This window comes from Mustelus asterias, chromosome 14 (assembly GCF_964213995.1).
Source record: "Mustelus asterias chromosome 14, sMusAst1.hap1.1, whole genome shotgun sequence".
In the NCBI taxonomy this organism is placed as follows: Eukaryota; Metazoa; Chordata; class Chondrichthyes; order Carcharhiniformes; family Triakidae; genus Mustelus; species Mustelus asterias.
Genome location: NC_135814.1, coordinates 55240674 through 55267899, shown reverse-complemented (window position 1 = coordinate 55267899; position 27226 = coordinate 55240674). Strand labels below are relative to the sequence as shown.

Below are 27226 nucleotides of genomic sequence, written 5' to 3'. Positions count from 1 at the left end.
ATGTTCCCTAAAAAACCTAACACTTCCTCTCTTGTAATGGAGATTTTCTCTAACGGGTCAACACCTCCCTCCGAGACACTCCCGGTTAACACGCCCCTCTCCTTCGTGAATACCGATGCAAAGTATTCATCAGAAGTGAGAACATTCACTGATATTGCACAGTGTTCAATACTATTTATAACCTCAGATACTGAAACAGCCTGTGCCCTCAAACAGCAAAACATGGACAAAATTCTGGCGTTGGCTGATATGTAGTAAGCAGCATTCAGGCCACATATGTACTAGGCAATGACCACTTCCAACAAGGGAGAATGTTCCCATCTCCTCTTGACATTCAACAACATTACCATTGCTGAATCCTCCACTATCAACATCCTGACCGTGACCTTTGACCAGAAACCTAACTGCAGTAGCCATATAAATACTGTGGCTACAAGAGCAGGTCAGAAGTTGAGAATTCTGTGGTGAGTTACTCATCTCCTGACCCCACCAAAGCCTGTACACTATTTACAAGGCATAAGTCAGGAGCATGTTGGAATATTCTTCACTTGCCTGAATAAGTGCAGCATCAATAACACTTGAGGAGCTTGACAAAATCCAGGACAAAGCAGTCCACTTGACTGGCACCCCAGCCAACACCTTAAACATTCACCCCCACTACACTGGCATACTGTGGCAGCAGTGTTCACCATATACAAGGTGCACTGCAGCAACTCAAGAATGCTTCTTTGACAGTGCCTTCCAAACCCACCCTTTCTACCACCTAGAAGAACAAGGGCAGCAACCACATGGGAACATCACCACCAAGAAGTTATCTTCCAAGCCACACACCATCTGATTTGGAACTATATCACTATTCCTTCACCTTCACTGAAACAACATTGTGGAACTCCCTCCCTAACAGCACAATTAGTGTACCTACACCATATGGACTGCAGCAGTTCAAGAAATTGGCTCACCACCACCTCCTCAAAAACAATTAGGCATGAGTAATAAATGATGGCCTCTAGTGCTGTCCAAAAGTTTCCAGCTGTTCACACCAGCGGGGTCTTCTGGTCCTGCCGACAGTGGTCCCTCACAGCGTGAGGTGGAGTCAATGGAAAATCCTATTGACAGTGGCGGGACCAGGAGATCCAGCTGAAGGTGCGCCACCTCCTGCCTGAGAAACACACCACAGGTGGCCAGAAGAAAATAAATTATATTGAGATGAAAATTAGGTCAGTATTGTGCATTCTTAAAAACTTTCCACAGGACCATTTAAGAAGCAAAATTTCTGGCCATCATGACTAATAGAATAGGGAGGCCTGTGGAGGAACCATGTCTTAGTTCAGGATTCTCTTAAGGTTAACTTGCAAGTTGAGTTGGTCGTTAGGAAAGCAATTGCAGTGTTAGCATTCATTTTGAGAGGACTAGAATACAAAAGCAGGAATGTACTGCTGAGGCTTTATAAGACTCTGATCAGACCACATTTGGAATATTGTGAGCAATTTTGGTCCCGCATCTAAGGACGCATGTGCTAGCCCTGGAGAGGATCCAGAGGAGGTTCACGAGAGTGTATTCCAGGAATTAAAAGCTTGACGTATGAGAAGCATTTGAGGACTTTGGGTCTATACTTGATGGAGTTTAGAAGGATGAGGGGGGATCTCATTGAAACTTACAGAATACTGAAAGACCTGGATAGAGTGGACATAGGAAGATGATTCCATTAGTAGGAGAAGCTAGGATCCGAGAGCACAGCCTCAGAGTAAGGGGACTCTTTAGAACCGAGATGAGGAGGAATTTCTTCAGCCAGAGAGTGGTGAATCTATGGAATTCATTGCCACAGAAGGCTGCAGAGGCAAGGTTATTGAGTGGACTTAAGACAGAGAGACATAGGTTCTTGATTGGTAAAGGGATCAAAGGTTACAGGGAAAAGCCAGGAGAATGGTGTTGAGAAACTTATCAGCCATGATTGAATGGTGGAGTAGACTCAATGGGCCGAATGGTCTAACTCTGCTCCTATATCTTATGATCTTATGATTCTCAAGTCAGTAGTCTGTGTTCCCACTTTAGTCAAAGAGTGGCTGCTCAGTACACTATGTTAAACCAGGTGTACTTGCGAACGTGAGGCCCGCCTTGAAGATCCAGGTTTGGATCACTGTTTCTGCCATAGTCTCTAAGCTTGAAAGGCCATTTGAGAATTATGTTAACCTTGGGTGGGGGAGATTCTGGCTTCCATGAATTCTTTGAGAAAGTGACAAGAAGGGTTGATGAAGGTGGTGCAGTGGATGTTGTGTTCATGGATTTTAGCAAGGAGTTTGACAAGATCCCACATGGCAGATTAGTCAATAAGTAAAAGTCCATGGGATACAGGGTAATGTGGCAAACTGGATCAACAGTTGGCTCAGTAACAGGAAACAAAGGGTAAAGGTCGATAAATGCCCCTGCAAATGGAAAATTGTTTCAAGTGGTTTTCACATGATTTGGACGTGAACTAAATTGGAAAATTTGCAGATGAAGATTGGCTGAGTAGTGGATCGTGTAGAGAATAGCTGTAATCTACAAAACTATATTGATGGGTTGGTGGAGTGGCGGTAAAGTGGCAGATGGATTTTAACATAGAGAAGTGTGAGGTAATGCATTTAGGGAGGTGAAACAGTTATAGAGAATACATAATAAATGGGAATATACTAAGAAGGGTAGATGAAGTGATCTTGGCATACAAGTACACAGGTCCCTAAAGGCAGCAGTTCAAGTAGACAAGGTTGTAAAGAAGGCATATGGAATGCTCTCCTTATTAGCAGAGGTATAGAATATAAAAGTAAGGATATAATGTTGGAATTGTATAAAACACTGGTGAGGTCACAATTGGAATATTGTGTGCAGTTCTGGTCACCATATTACAGGAAGGTGTAATTGATCTGGAGAGAGTGCAGAGGAGGTTTACAAGAATGTTGCCAGGGCTAGAGAAGTGTCGCTCTAAGGAGAGATTGGATAGATTGGGGTTATTTTCCTTGGAACAAAGAAGGCTGAGGGGTGACTTGATAGAAGTGATACTAAATTATCAGGGGAAAAGATAAAGTGGACAGGATAAAATTGTTTTCCTTGGTGGAGAATTCTAGATAGAACCAGGGAACATAGACTCAAGATAAGTGGCAGTAAGCGTAGAGGGAACAGGAGGAAGGTTTTTTTTATGCAAAGGGTGGTGGGTGTCTGAAATTCGTAACCTGAGTTGATGGTGGAGGCAAGCACCTGAATTTGCACCTTAAGTAATGTAAGCTACAGGGTTATGGGCTAGGTACAGGAATATGGAATTAAAAAGGGGACCTGGGTGTCCTTAGGCTGGCTTGGACAAGCTAGGCCAAATGGCCTCCTGTGCTATAACCTTTCTATGGTTCTATGGCACACACTGCAACAGTTGTGGCCTCCTGAATAAGCGGACACTGAAGATGCCCATAGTGACATGGGCTGTCATATTTAAATTATCTTACCTCCATCTGATAATAGATGGGTATGACAAATTCACTGGGAAAGCCTGCCCAGCAGCTGCACCAAACAAACACATTTTCCTCATTTTCCTATCAGTTGTATTCCTTTACTGGTCCTTGAGCACTATACCCACAAACACTGAGCACTCTTTGGTTCTTTTCAATTGAAAATGCCAGTGGTTTGCTCTATGGTGTTCTGGTAACATTGTTTGAACACTGGGGCGGCACGGTAGCACAGTGGTTAGCACTGCTGCTTCACAGCTCCAGGGTCCCGGGTTCGATTCTCGGCTCGGGTCACTGTCTGTGTGGACTTTGCACATTCTCCTCGTGTCTGCGTGGGTTTCCTCCGGGTGCTCCGGTTTCCTCCCACAGTCCAAAGATGTGCGGGTTAGGTTGATTGGCCAGGTTAAAAAATTGCCCCTTAGAGTCCTGGGATGTGTAGGTTAGAGGGATTAGCGGGTAAAATATGTGGGGGTAGGGCCTGGGTGGGATTGTGGTCGGTGCAGACTCGATGGGCCAAATGGCCTCCTTCTGCACTGTAAGGTTTCTATGATTTCTATTTCTAAGTGTTTGGGTGGTGGAGAGGTATCCTCAGCCACGTAGCCCTTGTCACCAACCAACCACTTTCTGGTTCGCCGTTGTTACTTGAATATGCTGGGTACAGAATCAAAGTGTCATGGCTGCTGCCAGAATAGCGCGCAACAATCAACTCATGTCAACTCTTTTCATGGTCACATACCAACTGCATTTTAAGGGGATTGATTCCTTGCAGTTCCAGTCCTTTCCCCTGTTGGAGTACTGTACTTGCAGAATCAAGTGTATACAGTTAATGGCTTCTTGCAGCATTGGAAATTATGCTACCCTGACAAAACCACTTGCCCACTCTCTCCTTTCTGCTCAAAGAAGACAATGAAGTCTCCTTTCCTTCTGCCATCTCTCTTGCCTAATGAATTGATACATGGTGAACTCTGAGATGTTGGCGATGTTGCCAGCTCCAGCCAGGAAGGTATTGAAATTCAGAGCTGTGGTGATCCTGATGGTCACTGGTAGCGCCACCTGCACCTTGCCCTGCAGTTCTGTGACCATCTTTGGTGAATTGTAGCCGCCTCAGACAATGCTCCTGGCTGAAATGGAGATAGCACAAGATTCTCAGTGAGTAGGACCTCCTAATAAGAGCCTTTTTTTCCTTCCCTCTGCACACAACTTTCCCTTTCTGCTGTCTGTGCTCCATTTCCATCTTGTGTTGCAGCCCAGGAGTAAGTGCAACTCTAGCCCCCATGAGAGAGAGAGCTGGCTTTCTGCTCAGAAAACTTCCAACTCTACCAAATACTTGGGAAAATCCAGTACAGCTCCCTTCTGACTCCAAAAACCTGTAGATGCTCCACCAAGAGCAGCATTCACTAATCCTACAACAGCAAAAGAAAGTCAAAAGCATCTCAGCTGAAAGTCCCAAATCAATGCTGTTAGAGCAATCATGGGATAGACCCTCATGCAGCTTAACATGTGTTCAGCTGTGAATGTTTAAGAGGCCTTTAACAGGAGCTACAAGGTCTAAAATTGCAAGTTAGGCACCAATTAGTGGCGTCAGCTGAGTGACGTCACCATCTACTAACTGCACACTGCCAGAACAACAGGCCCATACTTCCAAACATGACAATCTGCACATGTCAGAAATGGAGCAGCCACCATTTTCAGCACTTCCAGACTTCTGCAGCACCAATACCAGAAGCACTTTGGAGCCCAGATTTGGGGCTTTGCATCCACATTGGCACTGCATTCAAATGTCTGAACTATGAATATATCTTTAATATAAAACTATATTAGGCTGACTTTGAGACCATGAGGAACTTTTCCATCATGAAAAGATTTTGCCTATCTTACAAGCTAACGAATAGGTTAATACTCTAATTCTATTCTATTCTATCTATGCTACATATGCTGTAGTAACCAGTATTAACCCATTTAATTTTGAACCATAAGCACAAAGGTTAGCACTGCTGCCTCATAGCTCTAGGGACTTGGGTTTGATTCCCAGCTTGGGTCACTGTCTGTGTGGAGTTTGCACGTTCTCCCCGTGTCTGCGTGGGTTTTCTCTGGGTACTCTGGTTTTCTCCCACAATCCAAAGATGGACGGGTTAGGCGCATTGACCATGCTAAATTGCCCCTTAGTGTCCCAGAATGCGTAGGTTAGAGGAATTAGCGAGGTAAATATTAGGGGGATAGGGCCTGGGTGGTATTGTCGTCAATGCAGACTCAATGGGCCAAATGGCCTCCTGCTGCACTGTACGGTTTCTATGATTCCATGATTTCCATGATTCTATCTGTGTATTGGACAAATACAATAATGGTGTAAGTAGGCAAATGGTACACTTCCATCCAAACAAAAAATATAGTTTCAACAGAGGTATTTTGGATCATAATAAATAATAAGAATTTCCTTAACATGATAGAACTAAGATTTTAAAATTATGTTTAAATACCTCGCTCATTCGCACAGGTAATATCGTAAAATTTATGTAGAAGAAAATATTAAGCTCATTTAATGTGGAAAATTCAAGATAAATTGTCCACATGCTCCTTTGAGTTTTACTTTTACTAGTTTAAAATCAGCAAAGATAAACAATTTTGTGTAAGTTTGGCTTTCCTATAGCAAGGTTTTAGCAAGAAATTAATTAAAGAATTCAAAATGCATTAAATGAATTAACTTTCTTGACCTAGGTTCCAATTCCAATGACTGAAGGTTTGGATGCTGTTGCCTTGCTCACAGATGATGCAACAATTGCAGCCTGGAACAATGAAGGCTTGCCCAGTGATAAAACGTCCACTGAAAATGCCACAATTTTTTCCAACTGTGAACGATGGCCACTCTTGATTGATCCTCAACTCCAGGGAATCAAATGGATCAAAAGCAAATATGGCACACGCTTGAAAGTCATTAATTTGGGTCAAAAGGGGTGAGAGAATGACTGCTTAATCTGCAGCCAGAATGTGCAAAAAACAAAGTTAATCTTTAAGATGCAACAGTCAGAAAAGGGTCGTCATCTACCTTTCATGTGAACCTGTTCCCTACCCTTTAAAGAAAAAGCTGCATCTTTTTCAACTCTGATAATTACATTGAGTTGGTTTGGCCATCCAGCAGGAAAGTGAGAGGAGATGGTTGGTGTGAGACAGGCTTTCTGGAGAAGATTCCAGGTCACTACTTATTTATATAGGTTATGCAGCTGTCAGCGTGAAATATGCAATTTGCCAATCGGGATGAGAGAAGTTTAGAACTATTGCAGATTCTTAAGAATCTGTAACAAATGAAAGGGGAGTTGCATTTTTATGACTAAAGCAAGAGTGCAGCTCTTGGAAAATGTTCTTGGGTAAAATAATTTTACCCAAGAAACATTTATCGTGGATAAGCTAAATTCAGAAGAAGAAGGAGAGCATCCTTGCCTCTGGTGGTTAGCAGGTACCAAGTATAGTGGTATAACAGGTTTGGCAGAAGTGGCATAATTTGTGAATGTGAGTAGCATAATTTCCAAAATTTGATTTCGGTCATAAAGGAATTTCATGATCTCATCAGAATGCAAATTCAAGACTCCCCTTCACATCTCATACATCACTACCTAAGGCTATCTTTGTCTCAGAATCATCAATCCTTCACCTCCCTACTGCTATCCATAAGTTAGCACAGAACACTTTACTGCGCTTCTTTTCTACTTCATAAACTGGTACTGCCCTTGCAATTAATTCTCCTTCATACCCGCACATGCTACTTCTTCTGTCAAAAACATACACTGCACACTATGGCTAGCTGGCTCATACATGACAAAGATCAAAACTCTTGTTGTGGCAAATATTAACCCATATTTACTTCTTGTCGGAGAAGCTACCACATGGCAGGGGAGACAACCAATGTGGGAGAATGTCTCAACACACTGCACACAGGGCCACTATGAATGGCAGCAAACTAGTGGGACAACCCATGACCTATTTATATCGAAAAGGACAAAGACACAGATATAAAAGGCTGAGTATATTTTACATGAGTTTATGCACAAGATATTCTTTAAGGTTTAGTCTGCCAGCTATGGAGCTTTCAAAATAAGTGATAGTAAGGTGAAGTTCCTGTGTACTGTTCTTACACTTGTTAACAATGCTGTGCACCCAACCATGGCTTTATGTTTGACACTCTTAGTGTAACACCAGATAGAAATAAGTTTGAAGAAACCCTTTGCAGCCTGTCATTCAGCACTGTCAATTGCCATGGCCATAATGTGCCTCCAACTTATGATATCTGATGTACCCTCCTGGGGTGGGGACAAGGTAAACAGGCAATCTCTAATTTTTCTAGTCACCATTCACCGCCTCACCCTGCATATGGTTTCCTTCTGCAGGAAGGAAAGGGTGCAACAATAATAGCCCAATAGAATGTTTAGAGAATGTGCCTGATGTGGTAGAAGAGTGCACGAGGAGGATTTCCCTGGCCCTGGGGAAATAGGCTGAGAAAAAAACCACAGAGCTGAATCAGGAGGTTTACGAGCAGTTAGGGATTGAATGTGGATCAGCTGTCCGCCAATTTATCAGTTGTTGGGGGGGTCCTCCTAGCTACCAGCCTTCACAGCAGCATGTGAGCAGCTCATTCAGTTGTACCTTGGTCAAGAGGAGCAGTTACTAGTAGCAAGAGGAGATCCAGCAGAAGCAACTCGAGTAGGATCATCTTTCTCATCAGCCACCCTCCGTTCCATATGGCCGATATGATAAACATGATGTGGAGATGCCAGCGTTGGACTGGGGTAAACACAGTAAGAAGTTTAACAACACCGGGTTAAAGTCCAACAGGTTTATTTGGTAGCAAATGCCACTAGCTTTCGAAACAGGCTGTCCCTTCGTCAGGTGGAGTGGAGAAATGCTCACAAACAGGGCACACAGAGACACAAACTCAATTTACAGAATAATGATTGGAATGCAGTCTTTACAGGGAGGATCGCAACAGACACCTCCAGACGCTGAAAGATGCCCTCATAAGAATAGAATATGGCGCTCGACTCATCGATCGACAGTTCCGACACGCCAAAGCGAAAAAGCGCACTGACCTCCTCAGAAGACAAACACGGGACACGGTGGACAGAGTACCCCTTCGTCGTCCAGTACTTCCCCGGAGCGGAGAAGCTACGGCATCTCCTCCAGAGCCTTCAACATGTCATTGATGAAGGCGAACATCTCGCCAAGGCCATCCCCACACCCCCACTTCTTGCCTTCAAACAACCGCACAACCTCAAACAGACCATTGTCTGCAGCAAACTACCCAGCCTTCAGGAGAACAGTGACCACGACACCACACAACGCTGCCACAGCAACCTCTGCAAGACGTGCCGGATCATCGACACAGATGCCATCATCTCACGTGAAAACACCATCCACCAGGTACACGGTACATACTCTTGCAACTCGACCAACGTTGACTACCTGATACGCTGCAGGAAAGGATGTCCCGAGGCATGGTACATTGGGGAAACCATGCAGACGCTACGACAACGGATGAATGAACACCACTCGACAATCACCAGGCAAGACTGTTCTCTTCCTGTTGGGGAGCACTTCAGCGGTCACGGGCATTCGGTCTCTGATCTTCGCGTAAGTGTTCTCCAAGGCGGCCTTCACGACACACGACAGCGCAGAGTCGTGAGCAGAAACTGATAGCCAAGTTCCGCACACATGAGGACGGCCTCAACCGGGATCTTGGGTTCATGTCACACTATCTGTGACCCCCACAGCTTGTCTGGACTTGCAGAATCTCACTGGCTGTCCTGTCTGGAGACAATACACATCTCTTTAACCTGTGCTTAATGCTCCCTCCATTCACATTGTTTGTACCTTTAAGTCTTGATTATCTGTAAAGACTGCATTCCAATCATTATTCTGTAAATTGAGTTTGTGTCTCTGTACGCCCTGTTTGTGAGCATTTCTCCAGTTCATCTGACGAAGGGACAGCCTGTTCCGAAAGTTAGTGGCATTTGCTACCAAATAAACCTGTTCAACTTTAACCTGGTGTTGTTAAACTTCTTACGATATGATAAACACAGAGCTCCAACTGCCAGGAAGTGATACACTCAGTACAGGTAAACTGAGAAAGGATCAGTTTTCTAGAAATGTCTGAGCAACTGTGCCTCTGGTGGCTCAGACTTTCTTGACAGGTCAGTGCTTACATTTGCCACCTCCTGGAAGAATATCTCCTGCCCAGTGGACCAAATGAGCATGCATAGCCATTGAATGGCAAGGTCATTGCAGCCCTGAATTTCTTCATCTCCAGCACCTTTCATGGATCTGCTGCCCGATACTTGCAAGATTTCACAATCTGCTGCACATAAGTACATCACCCAGATGACCAATGCCATGTTTGCTACTTATGTACACTTTGCAATCGATCAGGCCTGTTAGAACAAGAGGGAACTTAGATTTGCTGCAATTGTTGGATTGCCACCAAGTCCAGAGGAATCAGAGATTACAACCATGTGACAAGCAAAGCACTCTCGGATCAACCAGCAATACTTGGCAATCAAAATAATTTCCAGTCCATTAATGTTCAGCTGCTATGTAACCATCAGGAAATAATTATGCATGTTTGTACAAATGTTCCAGGGAGCTATACTGATGTCTTCATTCTGCACTAGTTAAATATCCCACAGGTATTCAAAGCCCCATGCTGACTCTGCATGTGGCTCCTTGCAGATCCTAAGGATGTGGCTAATGGCACCATTGAAAAACCCTTCCACTGGTGCATGGAAAGGATCCAACAGAAACCATGGCTGGAATTGTTCCAGCAGCATGGAGATGGCTTTGGAGGTAGAGGGCCTGATTTTACTATTTTGAGTCTAAGTTCCAAATCCGGGTGTCAAATAGATCTGCGCCTGGAATCCTCTTTCCAGCGCGCCCATACGCGTTTTGTCGGCTCCAGTCCAATTCGCGCTGTGGGCGGGGCTTAGCACTGGTGGACTGATCGGAGCTCTGAGCTGCGCATGCGCAAGTTAAAAAAAATCTGACAGAGCGTGCCCGGGCGTGAAAGAAAAAAAAAGCGGAGAGAGTGGCTCTCTGACGGTCATCCTCCGGGGGGGGGGGGGGGGGGGGACACGACACACACACACACCCAGATCATCCTCTGGTCGGGGGGGGTCCGCTGCCAGTCTGTGGCCGATCAGTGGGGAGCGAGGGGGCAGGGGGGTCCACTGCCAGTCTACGGCCAATCAGTGGGGAGACAGTGAGGAAGGGTGTCGTAGTTTGCAGGAAGACTTAGACAGGTTGCAAAGTTGGGCCGAGAGGTGGCGGATGGAGTTTAATGCGGAGAAGTGTGAGGTAATTCACTTTGGTAGGAATAACAGATGTGTTGAGTATAGGGCTAACGGGAGGACTTTGAATAGTGTGGAGGAGCAGAGGGATCTAGGTGTATGTGTGCATAGATCCCTGAAAGTTGGGAATCAAGTAGATAAGGTTGTTAAGAAGGCATATGGTGTCTTGGCGTTTATTGGTAGGGGGATTGAATTTAGGAGTCGTAGCGTTATGTTGCAACTGTACACAACTCTGGTGCGGCCGCACTTGGAGTACTGTGTGCAGTTCTGGTCCCCACATTACAGGAAGGATGTGGAGGCTTTGGAGAGGGTGCAGAGGAGGTTTACCAGGATGTTGCCTGGTATGGAGGGGAGATCCTATGAGGAGAGGCTGAGGGATTTGGGATTGTTTTCGCTGGAAAGGCGGCGGCTAAGAGGGGATCTTATTGAAACATATAAGATGATTAGAGGTTTAGATAGGGTGGATAGTGATAGCCTTTTTCCTCTGATGGAGAAATCCAGCACGAGGGGGCATGGCTTTAAATTGAGGGGGGGTAGTTATAGAACCGATGTCAGGGGTAGGTTCTTTACCCAGAGGGTGGTGAGGGATTGGAATGCCCTGCCAGCATCAGTAGTAAATGCGCCTAGTTTGGGGGCGTTTAAGAGATCCGTAGATAGGTTCATGGACGAAAAGAAATTGGTTTAGGTTGGAGGGTCACAGTTTTTTTTTTAACTGGTCGGTGCAACATCGTGGGCCGAAGGGCCTGTTCTGCGCTGTAATGTTCTATGTTCTATGTTCTAATCGGTGGGGAAGGAGGGGGCAGGGGGGTCCACCCCCACTCTGCGGGCGATCCCTCCTCCCCACTGGAGGAACGAATCCCTCCTGCCGGAGTGGACGCGCGGCCATGCCATCCCAGAAAACCTTCAGGATGAAGCAATTCCTTGCGAAGAAGGTGAAGCAGAACCGGCCGACTTCACAGTGGATCCGCATGAAAACCAGCTGCAAGATCAGTACAAGTCCAAGAGGAGACACTGGAGAAGGACCAAGCTGGGCCTGTAAAGGGATACACCATCACTGGTACACTACCAGCCACAGATTACTCTTCCCTGCAGGGGCAAGAGAGCGGGAGAGGTGACTGACCCTTCAACTAAGGGGAACAACTGCTCCCTATCCAATCTGTCCATGCCCCTGATAATCTTCAACACCACAATCAGGTCACCCCTCAGTCTTCTCCACTCCAACAAAAACAACCCAAGCCGATTCAACCTCTCTTCATAACTTAAATGTTCCATCCCAGGTAGCATCTTGGTGAATCTCCTCTGCACCCCACAGTTTAAGAAACTGAGGCCACAGATTGCTAACCCACAGGTGAAGACCTTGAAGCAGATTGACTTTGCAGAGACGAAGAACAAAACTGAAAAGTACCACTTTGGGTGGACAGTGAGACACACACGATATTGATTGCTATCGAACAGCTACTACCTTTTCCGCAGCCTTTCCAATACATTGAGGGTCTGCAGCAAGGACAACAATGGGAGCTCCAGAAGAGACAGTTCGAAAGGAACAGAATGGCTTTGAGTTTACAAGGAAACACCAGGTTCATACCTTTTTATATATAGTTGGGGCCATAGCTGACATTCTGGCACAACAAGGTATTGAGGAGATATTGGTACATTGAATGAGATTATGGAGGCCCTCAATAATTGCTTCAGCCCTAGGAAGAATCTAGTTATATAGTTAGATTCAGCCAGAGAAGCCAAAGGTCATGTTCCTTGTTCTAGTTGGCTAGTTCCTGCAGTTAGGAAGCCCTAAAGTATAAGTTGATTTGCGACTGCATCATAGCATACTCAATAATGCACTGTTGAGTTTGTTAAATCAGGCGAGGATTTGAACTTAGAGAAGTCTAAACAGATTGTGAGGCAGGTGAAGTTGTGATGGCTGAATTGGAGTGTAATTTGGGGGGATGTCAAGGTTCAGGAGGGGCCAACCCAGTATGTAGGCACAAAGTCAGGAGGCCCACCCACCAAAGCCACTGAAGGACAGGGAAATCTATTGCACTTATGCTAAGGTGCTCCAGATACAGCACCAACAGACAACGCCCAGCCAGGAGAGCTGAATATTTTCTCTGTGGCAGGACCAGGATATTTTAAACAGTTTTGTAGATCAATTTGAGGGAAGAAAACTAGAACAGGCAATAATATCCTTTCTATAACAGAATTCAAACTGGATAGCGAGGCAGGGGTCTCCCTCTTATCAGAGAATTTGGACAGGCTTCAACACTGGCTTAAGGAAGTAAAAATCCAGCCATTCCTCTTGACAACACCTTTTAAACCCATGTCCTCTACCACCTAGAAGGACAAGGGCAGCAGATGCATGGGAATACCAACATTTGAAAGCTTCCCATCAAGTCACACAGCATCCTGACTTGGAACTATGTCATCATTCCTTCATTGTCACTGGGTCAAAATCCTGGAACTCCCTTGCTAACAGCACTGTGGGTGTTCCTACAACACATGGACTGCAGTAGTTCCAGAAGGCAGCCCATCACTACTTTCTCAAGGGCAATTAAGGATAGACAATAAATGCTGGCCCAGCTAGCAACACCCACACCTCATGAACAAATAATTTTTAAAAATCTAACTTGAAGTTATAAGGGCCTGTAAGCACAGATTTCAAAGTGAAGGGTCAGTTCATTACAACCCTCAGACGTGAAGGTAAAGAAATTAACAAAACCCTTTATATCTTACAGAATCATGAAATTTCTCTGATTTATACATTAGCGTTTTTAAGACTTGGTCTTATACACATACTCAATGCGATATTATGAGAGGACAGCAAAGCAATTCTCAAAGCTGAAGTTCCAAAGTTGGTTCGAGGACTGACAGATTTTGAAATAGCACTTGAAGTTCATTCATTACACTGTGAGTCACACTTTTTTGTGGAAACTCCATCCACTGGACCACAGGAGGAGTTGGTAGATCTCTCACTTTTCTTAGATGAGCTCGAAGGTGTAGAAATAAAAGGCACTGAAAAAGACAGTGACCAAAGGAGCTTCTAGACCCGTTGGCTCTTTTCTGACAGAGTTCATTAGAATGAAGCCATTGCAGAAACAGATGAAGAGTTGGAGGAAAAGATCCAAGATCTTGTCATACTCTTTGACTCCACTGTCAATGTCACTGAAATCTCTTGTCTTGTTGAAGGAGTTTCATCCTACCATTGAAGAAGGTACTAAAGAGCTGATTTCATCTATTTGTCTCATTGAATCCACCAATGATATACACCAACAATTGCTGGCTGACAACAGCAAGCTATTCAGGGAAAAAAAGAGATACTTGATTACAAGTTGGATCAAACCAATAGAGGATGTTCAGAGCTTATTAATTTGCATGAATGTAAGCTACAGCTCACATTTGAATCTCACCAGCAAGTCATGGATACATTTAAATAATTTTTTCCATGAAGAAATAGGGACCCAAACTACAGAGCTTATACACTTGAAGAGTATTGAAGAGTTCTATGCAGGAATTTCACCAAGATCCCAGTCTGGCAGTTTATTCAATTGTTGAAGATGGTACAGCTCTATTTTCTCATGCCGATACCGCAATCCCATTGCCTGTAGCAAACCTGCCTTACACTGAAGCAAGTGTGGATATTATACCAGTGCTATAGAAAATACACACCTTACCCTAGTGGTAGGAAAGTCATCTTTTCTTCATATCCTGCACTATCTTCAATATGTTCTTTGAGCTTCTTGTCATTGAGACATAAAGGTTTATAACATTGAAACAGGGCCTTCGGCCCAACTTGTCTATGCCGCCCACTTTTACCATTAAGCTAGCCCCAATTGCCTGTGTATGGCCCATATCCCTCCAGCCATGTAACTGACTTAATGCTTTTTAAAAGACAAAATTGTACCCGCCTCTACTACTAACTCTGGCAGCTCATTCCAGACACTCACCACCCTCTGTGAAAAAATTGCCCCTCTGCACCCTTTTGTATCTCTCCCCAAACTCATGCCCTCTAGTTTTAGATTCTCTACCTTTTAGGAAAAGGTGTTGACTATCTACCTCATCTATGCCCCTCATTATTTTATAGACCTCTATAAGTTCACCCCTAAGCCTCCTATGCTCCAAGGAAAAAAGTCCCAGTCTATCAAGCCTCTCCTTATAACTCAAACCATCAAGTCTCAGTAGCATCCTAGTAATTCTTTTCCACGCTCTTTCTAGTTTAATAATATCCTTTCTACAATAGGGTGACCAGAATTGTACACAATATTCCAAGTGTGGCCTTACCAATGTCTTGTACAACTTCAACAAGATGTCCCAACTCCTGTATTCAATGTTCTGACCAATGAAACCAAGCATGCCGAATGCCTTCTTCACCACCCTGTCCACCTTTGACTCCACTTTCAAGGAACTATGAACCTGTACCCCTAGATCTCTTTGTTCTATGACTCTTCCCAATGCCCAACCATTAGAACTTCCCTGGTTCGATCTATCAAAATGGATCATCTCGCATTTATCTAAATTAAACTCCATCTGCCATTCTTCAGCCCACTGACTCAATTGATCAAGAACAAAGAACAATACAGCACAGGAACAGGCCCTTCGGCCCTCCAAGCCCGCGCCGCTCCCCGGTCCAGGATTGAATCCAGGATCCCCGCCCAATTTTCCAGCCTATCTACATACCAATATCCTATCCACCGAGCTGTCCCTCACAGCTACGATGCTTTGTTCATTACAATCTATTAACTCACCCCCACCCCCCCATTCCAGACCATGTGATCTCCAGGGAGAGGCGAAAACCCAGAGTGAAAAACCCCAGGGCCAATATGGGGAAAAAAAAATCTGGGAAATTCCTCTCCGACCCCCTGAGGCGATCAAGATCCCATTGTAATCCAAAATAACCTTTTTCACTGTCCACTATGCCACCAGTAGTTATCTGCAAACTTACTAACCATGCCTTCTAAATTCTCATCCAAATCATTAATATAAATGACAAATAAAAGTGGAGCTAGCACCAATCCCCGAGGCACGCTGCTGGTCACACGCCTTGAGTTTGAAAAACAATCCTCTACAACCATCTTCTGTCGTCAAGCCAATTTTGTATCCAATTGGCTATCTCACCCTGGATCCCGTGAGATTTAACTTTACGCAACAACCTACCATGCGAACCTTGTCGACCAGATCAATTCAGGTTTCAGGTATTGAATACTCCTTTTGTTGTCATACTATTGATGAATGACACAGTTGTGGAATTCATCAGTGAAGTTGAAGGTGCTTCATTTTCTCTATCCATTTCCCAGTGTACAATGTAGAAGAAGATTACAGAGAGAATGTCAGCTTATTTGCTTCCTTTTCAAGGTGGTGTGTCCATCCATGTGCTGAAGCTTTCTTCTTAAAACAGTTTTTCATTGAATGGGTTTCACAGCCTTTACAGTCCAATCAACGAGAGGGCCATATCCCAGACATCAGAAGCTGATATCCGATTCCACCAATGTGTTTGCCTTTCAAGGCAAAGATAGAGGAATGTACGAGTCCTGCATATCCTCCAAGAGAGCTAAAAATACTGTTGAGATTGAAGCCTTTGATGCCAGTGACTGGGAGGAGGGGGGAGTAGGAGTTGGATAGAAATGGTAAACCATACAGGAGGTTTACAGCTGTTGGAAATATAATGTAAATAGTTCAACAAAAAATGTAACAGTTCAGAGATTATACTTGGGGCGAAGTAAAGTAATAGATTAATGGTTATGGTAGTGAGATTGTGTGTTTTTAAAGATGTAGGCATGCGATTAATAGTCAGATGACTAAGATGCAGAATAGTCTATGTGTCCTAGAGACAATGGGCAGGATTCTCCATCATGAGCAAGAATGGAAAATTTGGCATGCCAGCTAAAACTCCATTCACTTTTAGTGACACCGGAAAATCCCAGCAGCGAACAAGGACAGAGGATTTCGGCCCATGTGTTTACCCTAAGGTCTTTGTAAATAGTTCTTAATAAATAGTTTCAAGAAGACTATATACCAACTATCACAAGTCTGTCATAGAATCAGCAGTGCCTCATTAAGGTATGGTAAGAAAACAAGACATGGTAACTGACCTATGCAAGGTAGCAACAGTAAAACCTCATTGAAACAGGGCTGAGGGATACACTGACATCCATTTAAATCCAGCATTCTCACTTGTGCTGCCAATCACTCCTGTCATCCCTAATTGACATACGATTTATATCATTAAACTTACTACAGACCTCACAGATCTTCCAATGACATTCTTAGGTTCTATTTTTTTTAGGTACGTGGATATTCTAGAACAAGCACTTGTTGTGGGAGACCCTGTTTTAATAGAAAACATTGAAGAGACCATTGATCCTGTGCTAGATCCATTACTTGGCAGACACACCATTAAGAAAGGAAGGTAGCAATGATTTGAATCTTAACGCTTATTAATTAAATATCAGCTTTAAATTTGCTTAGATAAAAATATAAAAATTTAACACAGCTGATCCTTATTTTCAAAGGTATATTAGAATTGGAGATAAAGAATGTATGTTCCATCCCAACTTCCATCTGATTCTACACACCAAATTGGCTAATCCTCACTACAAACCTGAAATACAGGCACAGACGACTCTGATTAACTTTACAGTCACCCGTGATGGTTTAGAAGACCAGCTACTTGCAGAAGTGGTGAGCCTTGAAAGACCTGATCTGGAACAACTGAAGGTAATTCCCTTGCATTCTTCTTTCTGTACATTATACAATGACTATAAAATAAATACAGAAAATGTTGGAAACACTCAGTAGGTGAGACAGCATCTTTTTTATTTTTTCATGCGTTGTGAATGTCTCTGGCTAGACCAGTACTTATTGCCAATCCTTAATTGCCTTTTACAAGGTGGTGGTGAGCCACCACCTTGAACTGCTGCAGTCCATTTGGTGTAGGTACATCCACAGTGCTGTCAGGAAGGACATATCAGGATTTTGACCCAACAACAGTGAAGGAATGGTATAGATCAAATTGGGATGGTCTGTGACTTGAACAGGAACCTGTAGATAGCAGTTCTGTTCCCATGCGCCCGCTACCTTTGTCTTTCTAGGAGATTTAGGTTGGTGGTTTGGAAGGTCCTGTCAAAGGAGCCTTGACAAGTTGCTGCATGACATCGTATAGATATATATACTGCTGCCACTGTGCGATGGTAGTCGAGGCAGTGAATGTTTAAAGGTGAGGCATAATGACCCAATCAAGTGGGCTGTTTTGTCCTGGATGGTGCCATGTTTTCAGAGTTGTCGGAACTGAACTCATCCAGGCAAGTGATTATTCCTTATAGATAGTGGACTGGCTTTAGGAAGTCAGGAGGTCAATTACTTATTGCAGGATTTCTAGCCTCTGGCCTGCTCCTGTAGCTACTGTATTTATATAGCTTATTCAATGGTGACCCTCAGGGTGTTGTTGTGGGGGATTCAGCAATGGTAATGCCATTGAGTGTCATGGGGAGATGGTTAAATTCTCCCTTGTGCGAGAGAATCAATGTCTGGCATCTGTGTGGCATGAATATTACTTGCCAATTATCAGCTCAAGTATGAATGTTGCCCAGGTCTTTCTGCATGTTGGCACAGACAGCTTCAGTATCTCATGTTGTAAAGTTAGTGTTTGTAAAGTTATAAAACAATTGTAAAAATGCTAAGAGCAGAAAGCATTGCAGGGTCTGTTTAAGAAAAAGAGGTCGTTTTTTTTTTAGAGAAGCAGATGCATGTTGTATATAGACTGAAACATTGTATCGCGAGCCTAGGCAGTGGTGCTGCCAAGACATCAGGTTGTTTTTGAATTTTAACCAATCAGTTTAAACTAGGCATTTGAATAGCAGCAGCCTATCAGATTTGCATTGGATGTTTTGATAAGCAGTAAACCAACCTTATTGTGGGGATTTTTGGTATGTCATCAGGGGTATAAAAACCACAGCTGCCCACTCCAAACTGCCAGACAACCACTGCCTCTGCCAGCAACTGCGTCTGCCACAGTTCACAGCTTGAAAAAGAGAAAAACACAGACAGCAACTGTCTCTAACAGCGTAACAGCCACATTCATGTCTTAAAAGAAAGCCTCATCTCAATCGTAAAGGTACCAACAGAAGATAGTGAAAACAGAAGATGAAGAAAGAAAAATCTGGAAGATGACAAACGTGGTTAAAATTTTGAGAGTGACTAGAAATTCTATTTTTTTTTGTTAATAAGTGGGAATTGGATTTATCTAAACAGCATTCCATTAGAATAGTGTGTTATTCGGTTTGTTAATAGTTTAGTTAACCTGTTTACTGTTAGATAAATAAAGTGTTACTTGTTGCTTTGCAGAGGGAGTCTCAGGTAGTTATTTTGATTTGACCACTAAAAGTTGAAGTGCAGATATTATCCCTTCTCATACACACTAACAGATTACGAAGGGAGGTACTTCTCTTTGAGTGGTTGAGTGTTAGTTCTCAGAGAGGAGATTAACCTCCCCTTCGTAACAGATTGGGGGCTCAGGCCCTGGATTTGAACAGTCCTAGATCTTTAAATAAACCTTAAGTGAGAAGTGGAAGACTTGTTAACCGACAACAAGCCAGTTAAATAAAAAGTGCGGAAATGGCTCTTAACATTTCTAAAGAGGTTCTGGGGATTGAAGATGCTTCTCAAATTTGCCAAGAAAAAGGTGACACCTGTAGAATTGGCAAACAGGCCAAAAATGGTTTAACCATGGATAATAGGAAAGCTGAAATTGTAACGGGGATAGCCAAGCATTTAGATGTATCAGAGAATCAGTCAAATGCATTGAAGTTACAAAATATTAAATTGCAAATGAGATGATTGGAGTTAGAAAGTGAACTTAAAAGGTTGGAGTTAGAAAAGAAGAGACAAAAGAGGGAGGGAAAAAGAGAGAGAGGAAAGAAAGAGGGAAAAAGAGAAGAAAGGGAAAAATTGTTTGAGTTAGAAAAGATGAAGCTGGAATTGGAAGCAAAAAGACTTCAAATGACAGAAATGAAAGTACAAGATGGAAGTGATGGTGAGCAAGCTCAGTGTAGCCATTCACCTGGTAGGGATACATACAAATATGTCCAAACATTACCAAAATTCGATGAGAAGGACGCAGAAGCCTTTTTCATCTCCTTGAGAAATTGGCTATGCAGATGAAATGGCCAGAGGAGGTGTGGGTAATGTTAATTCAGACCAATTTGGTAGGCAGGGCTACTGAGGTGTTTGCAGTGCTGTCAGAGAGGTGTCAGGAAAGTATGAATAAGTAAAGAAGGCTGTTTTGAGTGCTTATGAATTGGTACCAGAAGCATATATACAACGCTTCAGAAATGTAAGGAAGGAACCAGGACAGACATATATTGAGTTTGAAAGAATTAAGCAGAGCAACTTCAATAGATGGGTGAGAGCATTAAAGATAGAAAAGACATGTGAGGCTATTAGAGATATTATTCTGCTGGAGGAGTTTAAAAACTCACTCCAGAAGTGATAAGAACCCATGTTGAGGAACAGAAAGTTGAAACAGCAAGAAGAGCTGCAGAGATGACAGATGAATACACATTAGTGCATAAATTGAAATCTAGCTTCATTCTGTGAGGGATAGAAATTGGGAAAGAGGGAGATCCTTCAATGAAAAACAAAAAGTAGATCACACGGGGAACAGTTTACCACCTGTGAAAAAATAAACCCAAGAGGGCGGAATAGAGGTGAAAGACGTCTGGTGTTTTCACTGTGATAAGGTGGGACACAAAAAGTCACAGTGCTGGTGGCTTAAAAAAGGCACTGGGAAAAAGGATGTGGTAAAATATGCACAACCAATGTGATTAGTTAAAACAGTGAAGGAAATCGAGAGAAGCCAAGGAACTGAAGGAGAGTGCACAACCTAGGGATAGTAAGATAGCGCCCGATCTTTTCAAAGACTTTGCTTGTGTGGGTAAGATTTACTCAGGTAGAGTAGGGGGAATAGGTAAAGAAGTTAAAATATTGAGAGATACAGGAGCTAGTATGTCTCTAATAGTAAGAGATGAAAATATTTGCGTTCCGTCTGAAATATTGCCTGAGAGAGTGGTAATCTGTGGAATAAATGGTGAGAGGAGTAGCATTCCCCTGTGTAAAATAAGGCTGGAAAGCCCACTCAAGACAGGGGAAGTGATAGTGGGAGTGATGGAAAACTTAGCTATTCCAGGAATACAATTTATCTTTGGAAACAATATAGCTGAAACCCAGGTGGGAGTGATGCTCATTGTAGTGGAAAAGCCAGAAGAAAACCAGGGGAACTGAGGAGTTAAAAGAAAAATACCCTGGAATTTTACCAGACTGTGTGGTGATAAAATCCCAGAGCCATAAGTTAAAATAGGAAGGGAGAACAAAAGAAAAAGATGAAGGAGTTGAGGTCCAGTTAGCTGACACTCTGTTTGATGAGATGGTAAAGGAAAAACCTAAGCAGATAGAGGATCAGGCAGAGGTGTGAAAGATTAATGAAGATTGTGAAAGATTAATGGAGTTACAACAGAAAGATGAGATGATAAAGGATTTATATCATAAAGCCTATATGGAAAAGGAATCAGAGTGTATTCCAGAATGCAATTACCTGAAGGATAAAATCTTATGGCGGAATTGAGACCTTGGCAGGTTATTGCAGATAAGAAATGGGCGCAAGTTCACCAGATTGTGTTGCTGGTAGAATACAGACAGGAGCATGGTAGCACAATGGTTAGCACTGCTGCTTCACAGCTCCAGGGACCTGGGTTCGATTCCCCGGCTTGGGTCACTGTCTGTGTGGAGTTTGCACATCCTCCTCGTGTCTGCGTGGGTTTTCTCCGGGTGCTCCGGTTTCCTCCCACAGTCCAAAGATGTGCGGTTAGGTTGATTGGCCATGCTAAAATTGCCCTTAGTGTCCTGGGATGCATAGGTTGGAGGGATTGGTGGGTAAATATGTAGGGATATGGGGGTAGGGCCTGGGTGGGATTGTGGTCAGTGCAGACTCGATGGGCCGAATGGCCTCTTTCTGTGCTGTAGGGATTCTAAGATTCTAAGAAGTGTTGCGGATTGCACACAAATTACCTGTAGGAGGTCATTTAGGAGTGAGGAAGACTCAGGCTAAGATACAGAAGCATTTTTATTGGCCTGGATTACATAAAGATGTGGTTGATATTTGCTGTACCTGTCATACATGTGAGGTGGTAGGAAAGCCGCAGGCAGTGATAAAACCCGCACCTTTGATGCCAATTCCTGCATTTGAAGAACCATTTACACGGATTATAATTGATTATGTAGGTCCCCTCTCTAAAACCAAAACTGGGAACCAGTATTTGCTAACCGTAATGGATGTGTCTACCAGGTTTCCAGAGGCAATTCCTTTACGGAATATCAAGGCAAAAAAGGTTGTGGAGGAGTTGCTTGTTTTCTTTATGTTTTCTTTAATTATTTAATTCTTTCCCATGTCCAGGGAATTTTGGAATATTATAACCAATGGATCCACTATATCTGCCGCCAATTCCTTTAATACTCTAGGATGTAGGCCATCAGGGCCAGGGGACTTGTCTGCCCTCAATCCCAATAGTTTGCTGAGTACCTTTTTCCTATTGATGTTGATTGTTCTAAGTTCTACCCTTTCTATTACCTCCGACTTGCCCATTCCTATAGGAATGGTACTAATGTCCTCCAACGTGTAAACTGAGGCAAAGTATTGATTTAGCATCTCTGCCATTTCAGTGTTCCCCACTATTAACTTTGGTTTCATTTTCCAAGGAACCATCATTCACCTTAGTGACTCTTCTCTTTTATATAGAAGCTTTTGCTATCCTTTTTGATATTTTGCGCTAGTTTTATTTTGTAATCCCAGCTCTTTTTATTACTTTTTTAGTATCCCTTTGTTTATGTTTGAAAGTTTCCCAATCTCCCAGCCTGTCACTGGCCTTTACAATATGATATAGCTTAGTTGTTGGCTTTATATTGTCCTTGACCTCCTTGTTTAGCCAAGGATGTTTTCCCCCCCTTTATCATCTTTCTTCCTCACTGGGATACATTTTAGTTGTGAGAAACTGAGTATCTCTTTAAACAATTGCCACTGCTCATCCACTGTCCTATCTTTTAGTCTTCCTGCCCCGTCTACTTGGGCCAAATCTGTCCTCATGCCTACATAATTTCCTTTGTTTAATCCCAGAACACTAGTGTGAGACTCAACTTTCTCACCTGCAAACTGAATTTTGAATTCTATCATACTATGGTCATTACTCCCTAGAGGATTCTTAACTATGGGATCATCAATTAATCCCTCCTCATTACACAATACCAAATCCAGAGTAGCCTGCTCCCTAGTTGGAGGCGTTAGAGAGAGTGCAGAGAATGTTTACCAGGATGTTGCCTGGTATGGAGGGTCTTAGCTATGAGGAGAGATTGGGTAAACTGGGGTTGTTCTCCCTGGAAAGACGGAGAATGAGGGGAGATCTAATAGAGGTGTACAAGATTATGAAGGGGATAGATAGGGTGAACGGTGGGAAGCTTTTTCCCAGATCAGAAGTGACGTTCACGAGGGGTCACGGGCTCAAGGTGAGAGGGGCGAAGCATAACTCAGATATTAGAGGGATGTTTTTTACACTGAGGGTGGTGGGGGCCTGGAATGCGCTGCCAAGTAGGGTGGTGGAGGCAGGCACGCTGACATCGTTTAAGACTTACCTGGATAGTCACATGAGCAGCCTGGGAATGGAGGGATACAAACGATTGGTCGAGTTGGACCAAGGAGCGGCACAGGCTTGGAGGGCCGAAGGGCCTGTTTCCTGTGCTGTACTGTTCTTTGTTCTCTTTGTTCTTTGTAGTTGGTTCCATAACATATTGTTCTAAGAAAAATGGAGAGAGAGTCTCCATTTAAATGGAGGGAGACAGCAGAATTCTGCAGTATGGAGGGATCTGGGTTTCTTTGTTCATGGATCACAAACATAAGAACATAAGAAATAGGAGCAGGAGTAGGCCATCTAGCCCCTCGAGCCTGCCCCGCCATTCAATAAGATCATGGCTGATCTGACGTGGATCAGTACCACTTACCCGCCTGATCCCCATAACCCTTAATTCCCTTACCGCTCAGGAATCCATCCATCTGCGCTTTAAACATATTCAGCGAGGTAGCATCCACCACCTCAGTGGGCAGAGAATTCCAGAGATTCACCACCCTCTGGGAGAAGAAGTTCCTCCTCAACTCTGTCTTAAACCGACCCCCCTTTATTTTGAGGCTGTGTCCTCTAGTTTTAACTTCCTTACTAAGTGGAAAGAATCTCTCCGCCTCCACCCTATCCAGCCCCCGCATTATCTTATAAGTCTCCATAAGATCCCCCCTCATCCTTCTAAACTCCAATGAGTACAAACCCAATCTCCTCAGCCTCTCCTCATAATCCAAACCCCTCATCTCCGGTATCAACCTGGTGAACCTTCTCTGCACTCCCTCCAATGCCAATATATCCTTCCTCATATAAGGGGACCAATACTGCACACAGTATTCCAGCTGCGGCCTCACTAATGCCCTGTACAGGTGCATCAAGACATCCCTGCTTTTATATTCTATCCCCCTCGCAATATAGGCCAACATCCCATTTGCCTTCTTGATCACCTGTTGTACCTGCAGACTGGGCTTTTGCGTCTCATGCACAAGGACCCCCAGGTCCCTTTGCACGGTAGCATGTTTTAATTTGTTTCCATTGAGATAGTAATCCCATTTGTTATTATTTCCTCCAAAGTGTATAACCTCGCATTTATCAACGTTATACTCCATTTGCCATATCCTCGCCCACTCACTCAGCCTGTCCAAACAATTGCTTAAAATCCATACAGAATACATCTATCACATTCTCTTCATCAACCTTCTCTGTTACTTCATCAAAAAATTCAATTAAATTAATCAAGCACAATCTACCTTTTACAAATCCATGCTGGCTCTCCTGAATGAACTCAAACCACTCCAAGTAACTGATGATTTTTTACCTGGATTATGTATTCCAATACCTTATCCACCACTGTTGTTAAATTAATTTGTCTGTAGTTGAGAGGACTGCCTTCATACCTTTCTTGAATAAATGCCGTTCTCCAACCCTCTGGATCCTCCCCCGAATCTAGGAAAGATTGAAAGGTTAAGTGATGCCATGTTATTGTAATGACATAATACCTTGGGCTTATTTGCTGTAAAGGCACAAAGCACCTATCACTCATAAGGGATTGGATAAACATGGGGTGGGTTCATTTATTAAAACTAGGCATATGAGCATAATTACACTTGGGTATGAAGCTTGAAGACATTAGAGCTGTGTGTTGGCTCAGCTAAAAGCAAAAGTGAAACTAAGACTGGATCACATGACACATTTCCCTTTTAGTGATGTCATGCTGATATCCTTTAAAGGAAGCAAGCCCTCCACTATATCCACCCCCACTTCCTTCAGCAACCTTCTATGGGGTATGGACTAAGGTCTTTGATCCTTATATTTATATTTGTGATTGCTGTTTTTTTAAAGTTTATTTATTAGTGTCACAAATAGGCTTATATTAACACTGCAGTGAAGTTTCTGTGAAAATATGTCATAGCAGGTAGGTATATATTATATATTCTCACTGTGAAGAGTAGGAACTAGATCTACTTGTCTATCTCTAATTTCCTCATCTCCATGAAGCTCCCTGCTGGAATAGAATTACTCTATAGGATGAGTGGGAAACTAGTCAGCCTACAGCATCTCCATTTTAGAAACAAGATCACCCTAACCTCTGTTAGCAAACTGCAGTATGCTGAAAACCCTTGTCTATTGGCAGGGCTCAAATCTGTTGTTGATGCATTCATGGAGGCATGTGAAAAAATGGAATCAAGGCTAAATATCCAGAAGGCAAAGGTCCTCTGCCAGCCTGTTCCTCCTGACTGTCAAGATCCACTGGGAACCATTGGAAAACGATGATCATTTCTCATACCTTGGGAATCTCCTCTCAATGAAGACCTCCATAAATGATTAAACGCAACATCCAGTGTGCCAGCATAGCCTTTGGCCTTTTGAAGAAAAGAGTGTTAAATGACAAAGACCTCAAACCCAGCACCAAATTCATGGTCTACAGGGTTGCAGTGCTACCTGCCCTCTTGTATGTGTCAGAGACATGGACAAAATATAGCAGACAGTTTAAATCCTTGGAAAAATATCACCAGCGATACATCCATAGAATCCTGCAAATTCAGTGACAGGAATGACATTGCAATATCAGTGTTCTTTCTTAGCCCAACATTCCCAGTATCAAAGTGTGTATAATTAATTAAATATGTTGGACAGGCAACATCGACCGCAGGACTAACAAGCTCTCTACTCCAATCTTCGTTAAGGCAGTGGCGACCAGGAGGGCAGAGGAAACGGTTCAGGACATCCTCAAAGCCTCCTTGAAAAAATGTAATATTCCCAATGATTTCTGGGCATCTCTTGTTCGAGACCACCCAAATTGGAGAAGCATCCGCCAACCATTTTGAACAACTCCAATAGGCACAGGTGGAGACCAAGCACAAACAGTGGAAAGAGTGTACCAAAATCTGTGCATACCACCTACCCACTTCATCAAACACTACCTGCTCCACCTGTAGCAGAGTATGCGAATCCAGGATTGGACCTTTTAGTCACTTCAGGACCCACAAGTTTGGAATTGAAGAAAGTCACCTCGGTTCCAAGGGACCGAAGTGACTTAAGAAGAAGGAAAAGTCTATCTCTAAAAGTATTTCTGATTTATTGCGCTTAAGTCCAAGATGGTAGATTTGAAGCGCTTCTGAGATGAGAGTGCTTTTGGCTGTTCAGAAAATGTGGTTCTGAAGTGAACCAGTAACTCAGAGTAGAGCTGTATGTCTAGCACTGTATCTGTATAAGTGAATTCTTGCCAGCATTTGTTTGCAGGGTAGGGTTAAACCTATGTAATTTGTAGGGTATATGATGTGTTCTGTACATATATTTTTAAGTCTTTCTTCCTCATTCTGTTGAATGTTGGGAATGAACTGTTCTCCTCAGCAACTCCCATTCTTCATCCTCCAGTGGGTTTCAGGAGGTCTGCGTGCTCTGAAGCAATCGGTGTTTCTGTGTGTCATTATTGTACAAATTGTGTGCAGTTTTGGTCTCCTTTTCTGAGGGACTGCAGCAACATTTACCAGGCTGATTCCAGGGATGGTATGAGGAGAGATTGACTAGGTTAGAATTGTGTTCGCTGGAGTTCAGAGGAATGAGGGGGGAATCTCACAGAGAGTTATAAAATTCTAACAGGTCGAGCTAGACAGGATAGATGCAGGGAGGATGTTCCCGTTGGAGGGGGAGTCCAGAACCAGGGGTAACAGTCTGAGGATTCAGGGTAGATCGTTTAGGACGGAGGTAAAGAGATATTTCTTTTCCCAAAGAGTGGTGAGCCTGTGGAATTCATTACCACAGGAAGTAGTTGATACCAAAACAT

The 27226-nt window shown here is 43.4% G+C and overlaps 1 protein-coding gene across 1 annotated transcript in view; it reads left to right on the top strand.

Moving 5' to 3' along the window:
• dnah9l (dynein, axonemal, heavy polypeptide 9 like) overlaps positions 1-27226 on the top strand; it is a 509143-nt gene that overhangs the window by 403693 nt on the left and 78224 nt on the right. Inside the window, exons 64-66 of the mRNA XM_078227708.1 lie at positions 6186-6421; positions 17073-17195; positions 17299-17503. Coding sequence (XP_078083834.1) covers positions 6186-6421; positions 17073-17195; positions 17299-17503 — 564 coding nt within the window. The remainder of the gene's footprint in view (positions 1-6185; positions 6422-17072; positions 17196-17298; positions 17504-27226) is intronic.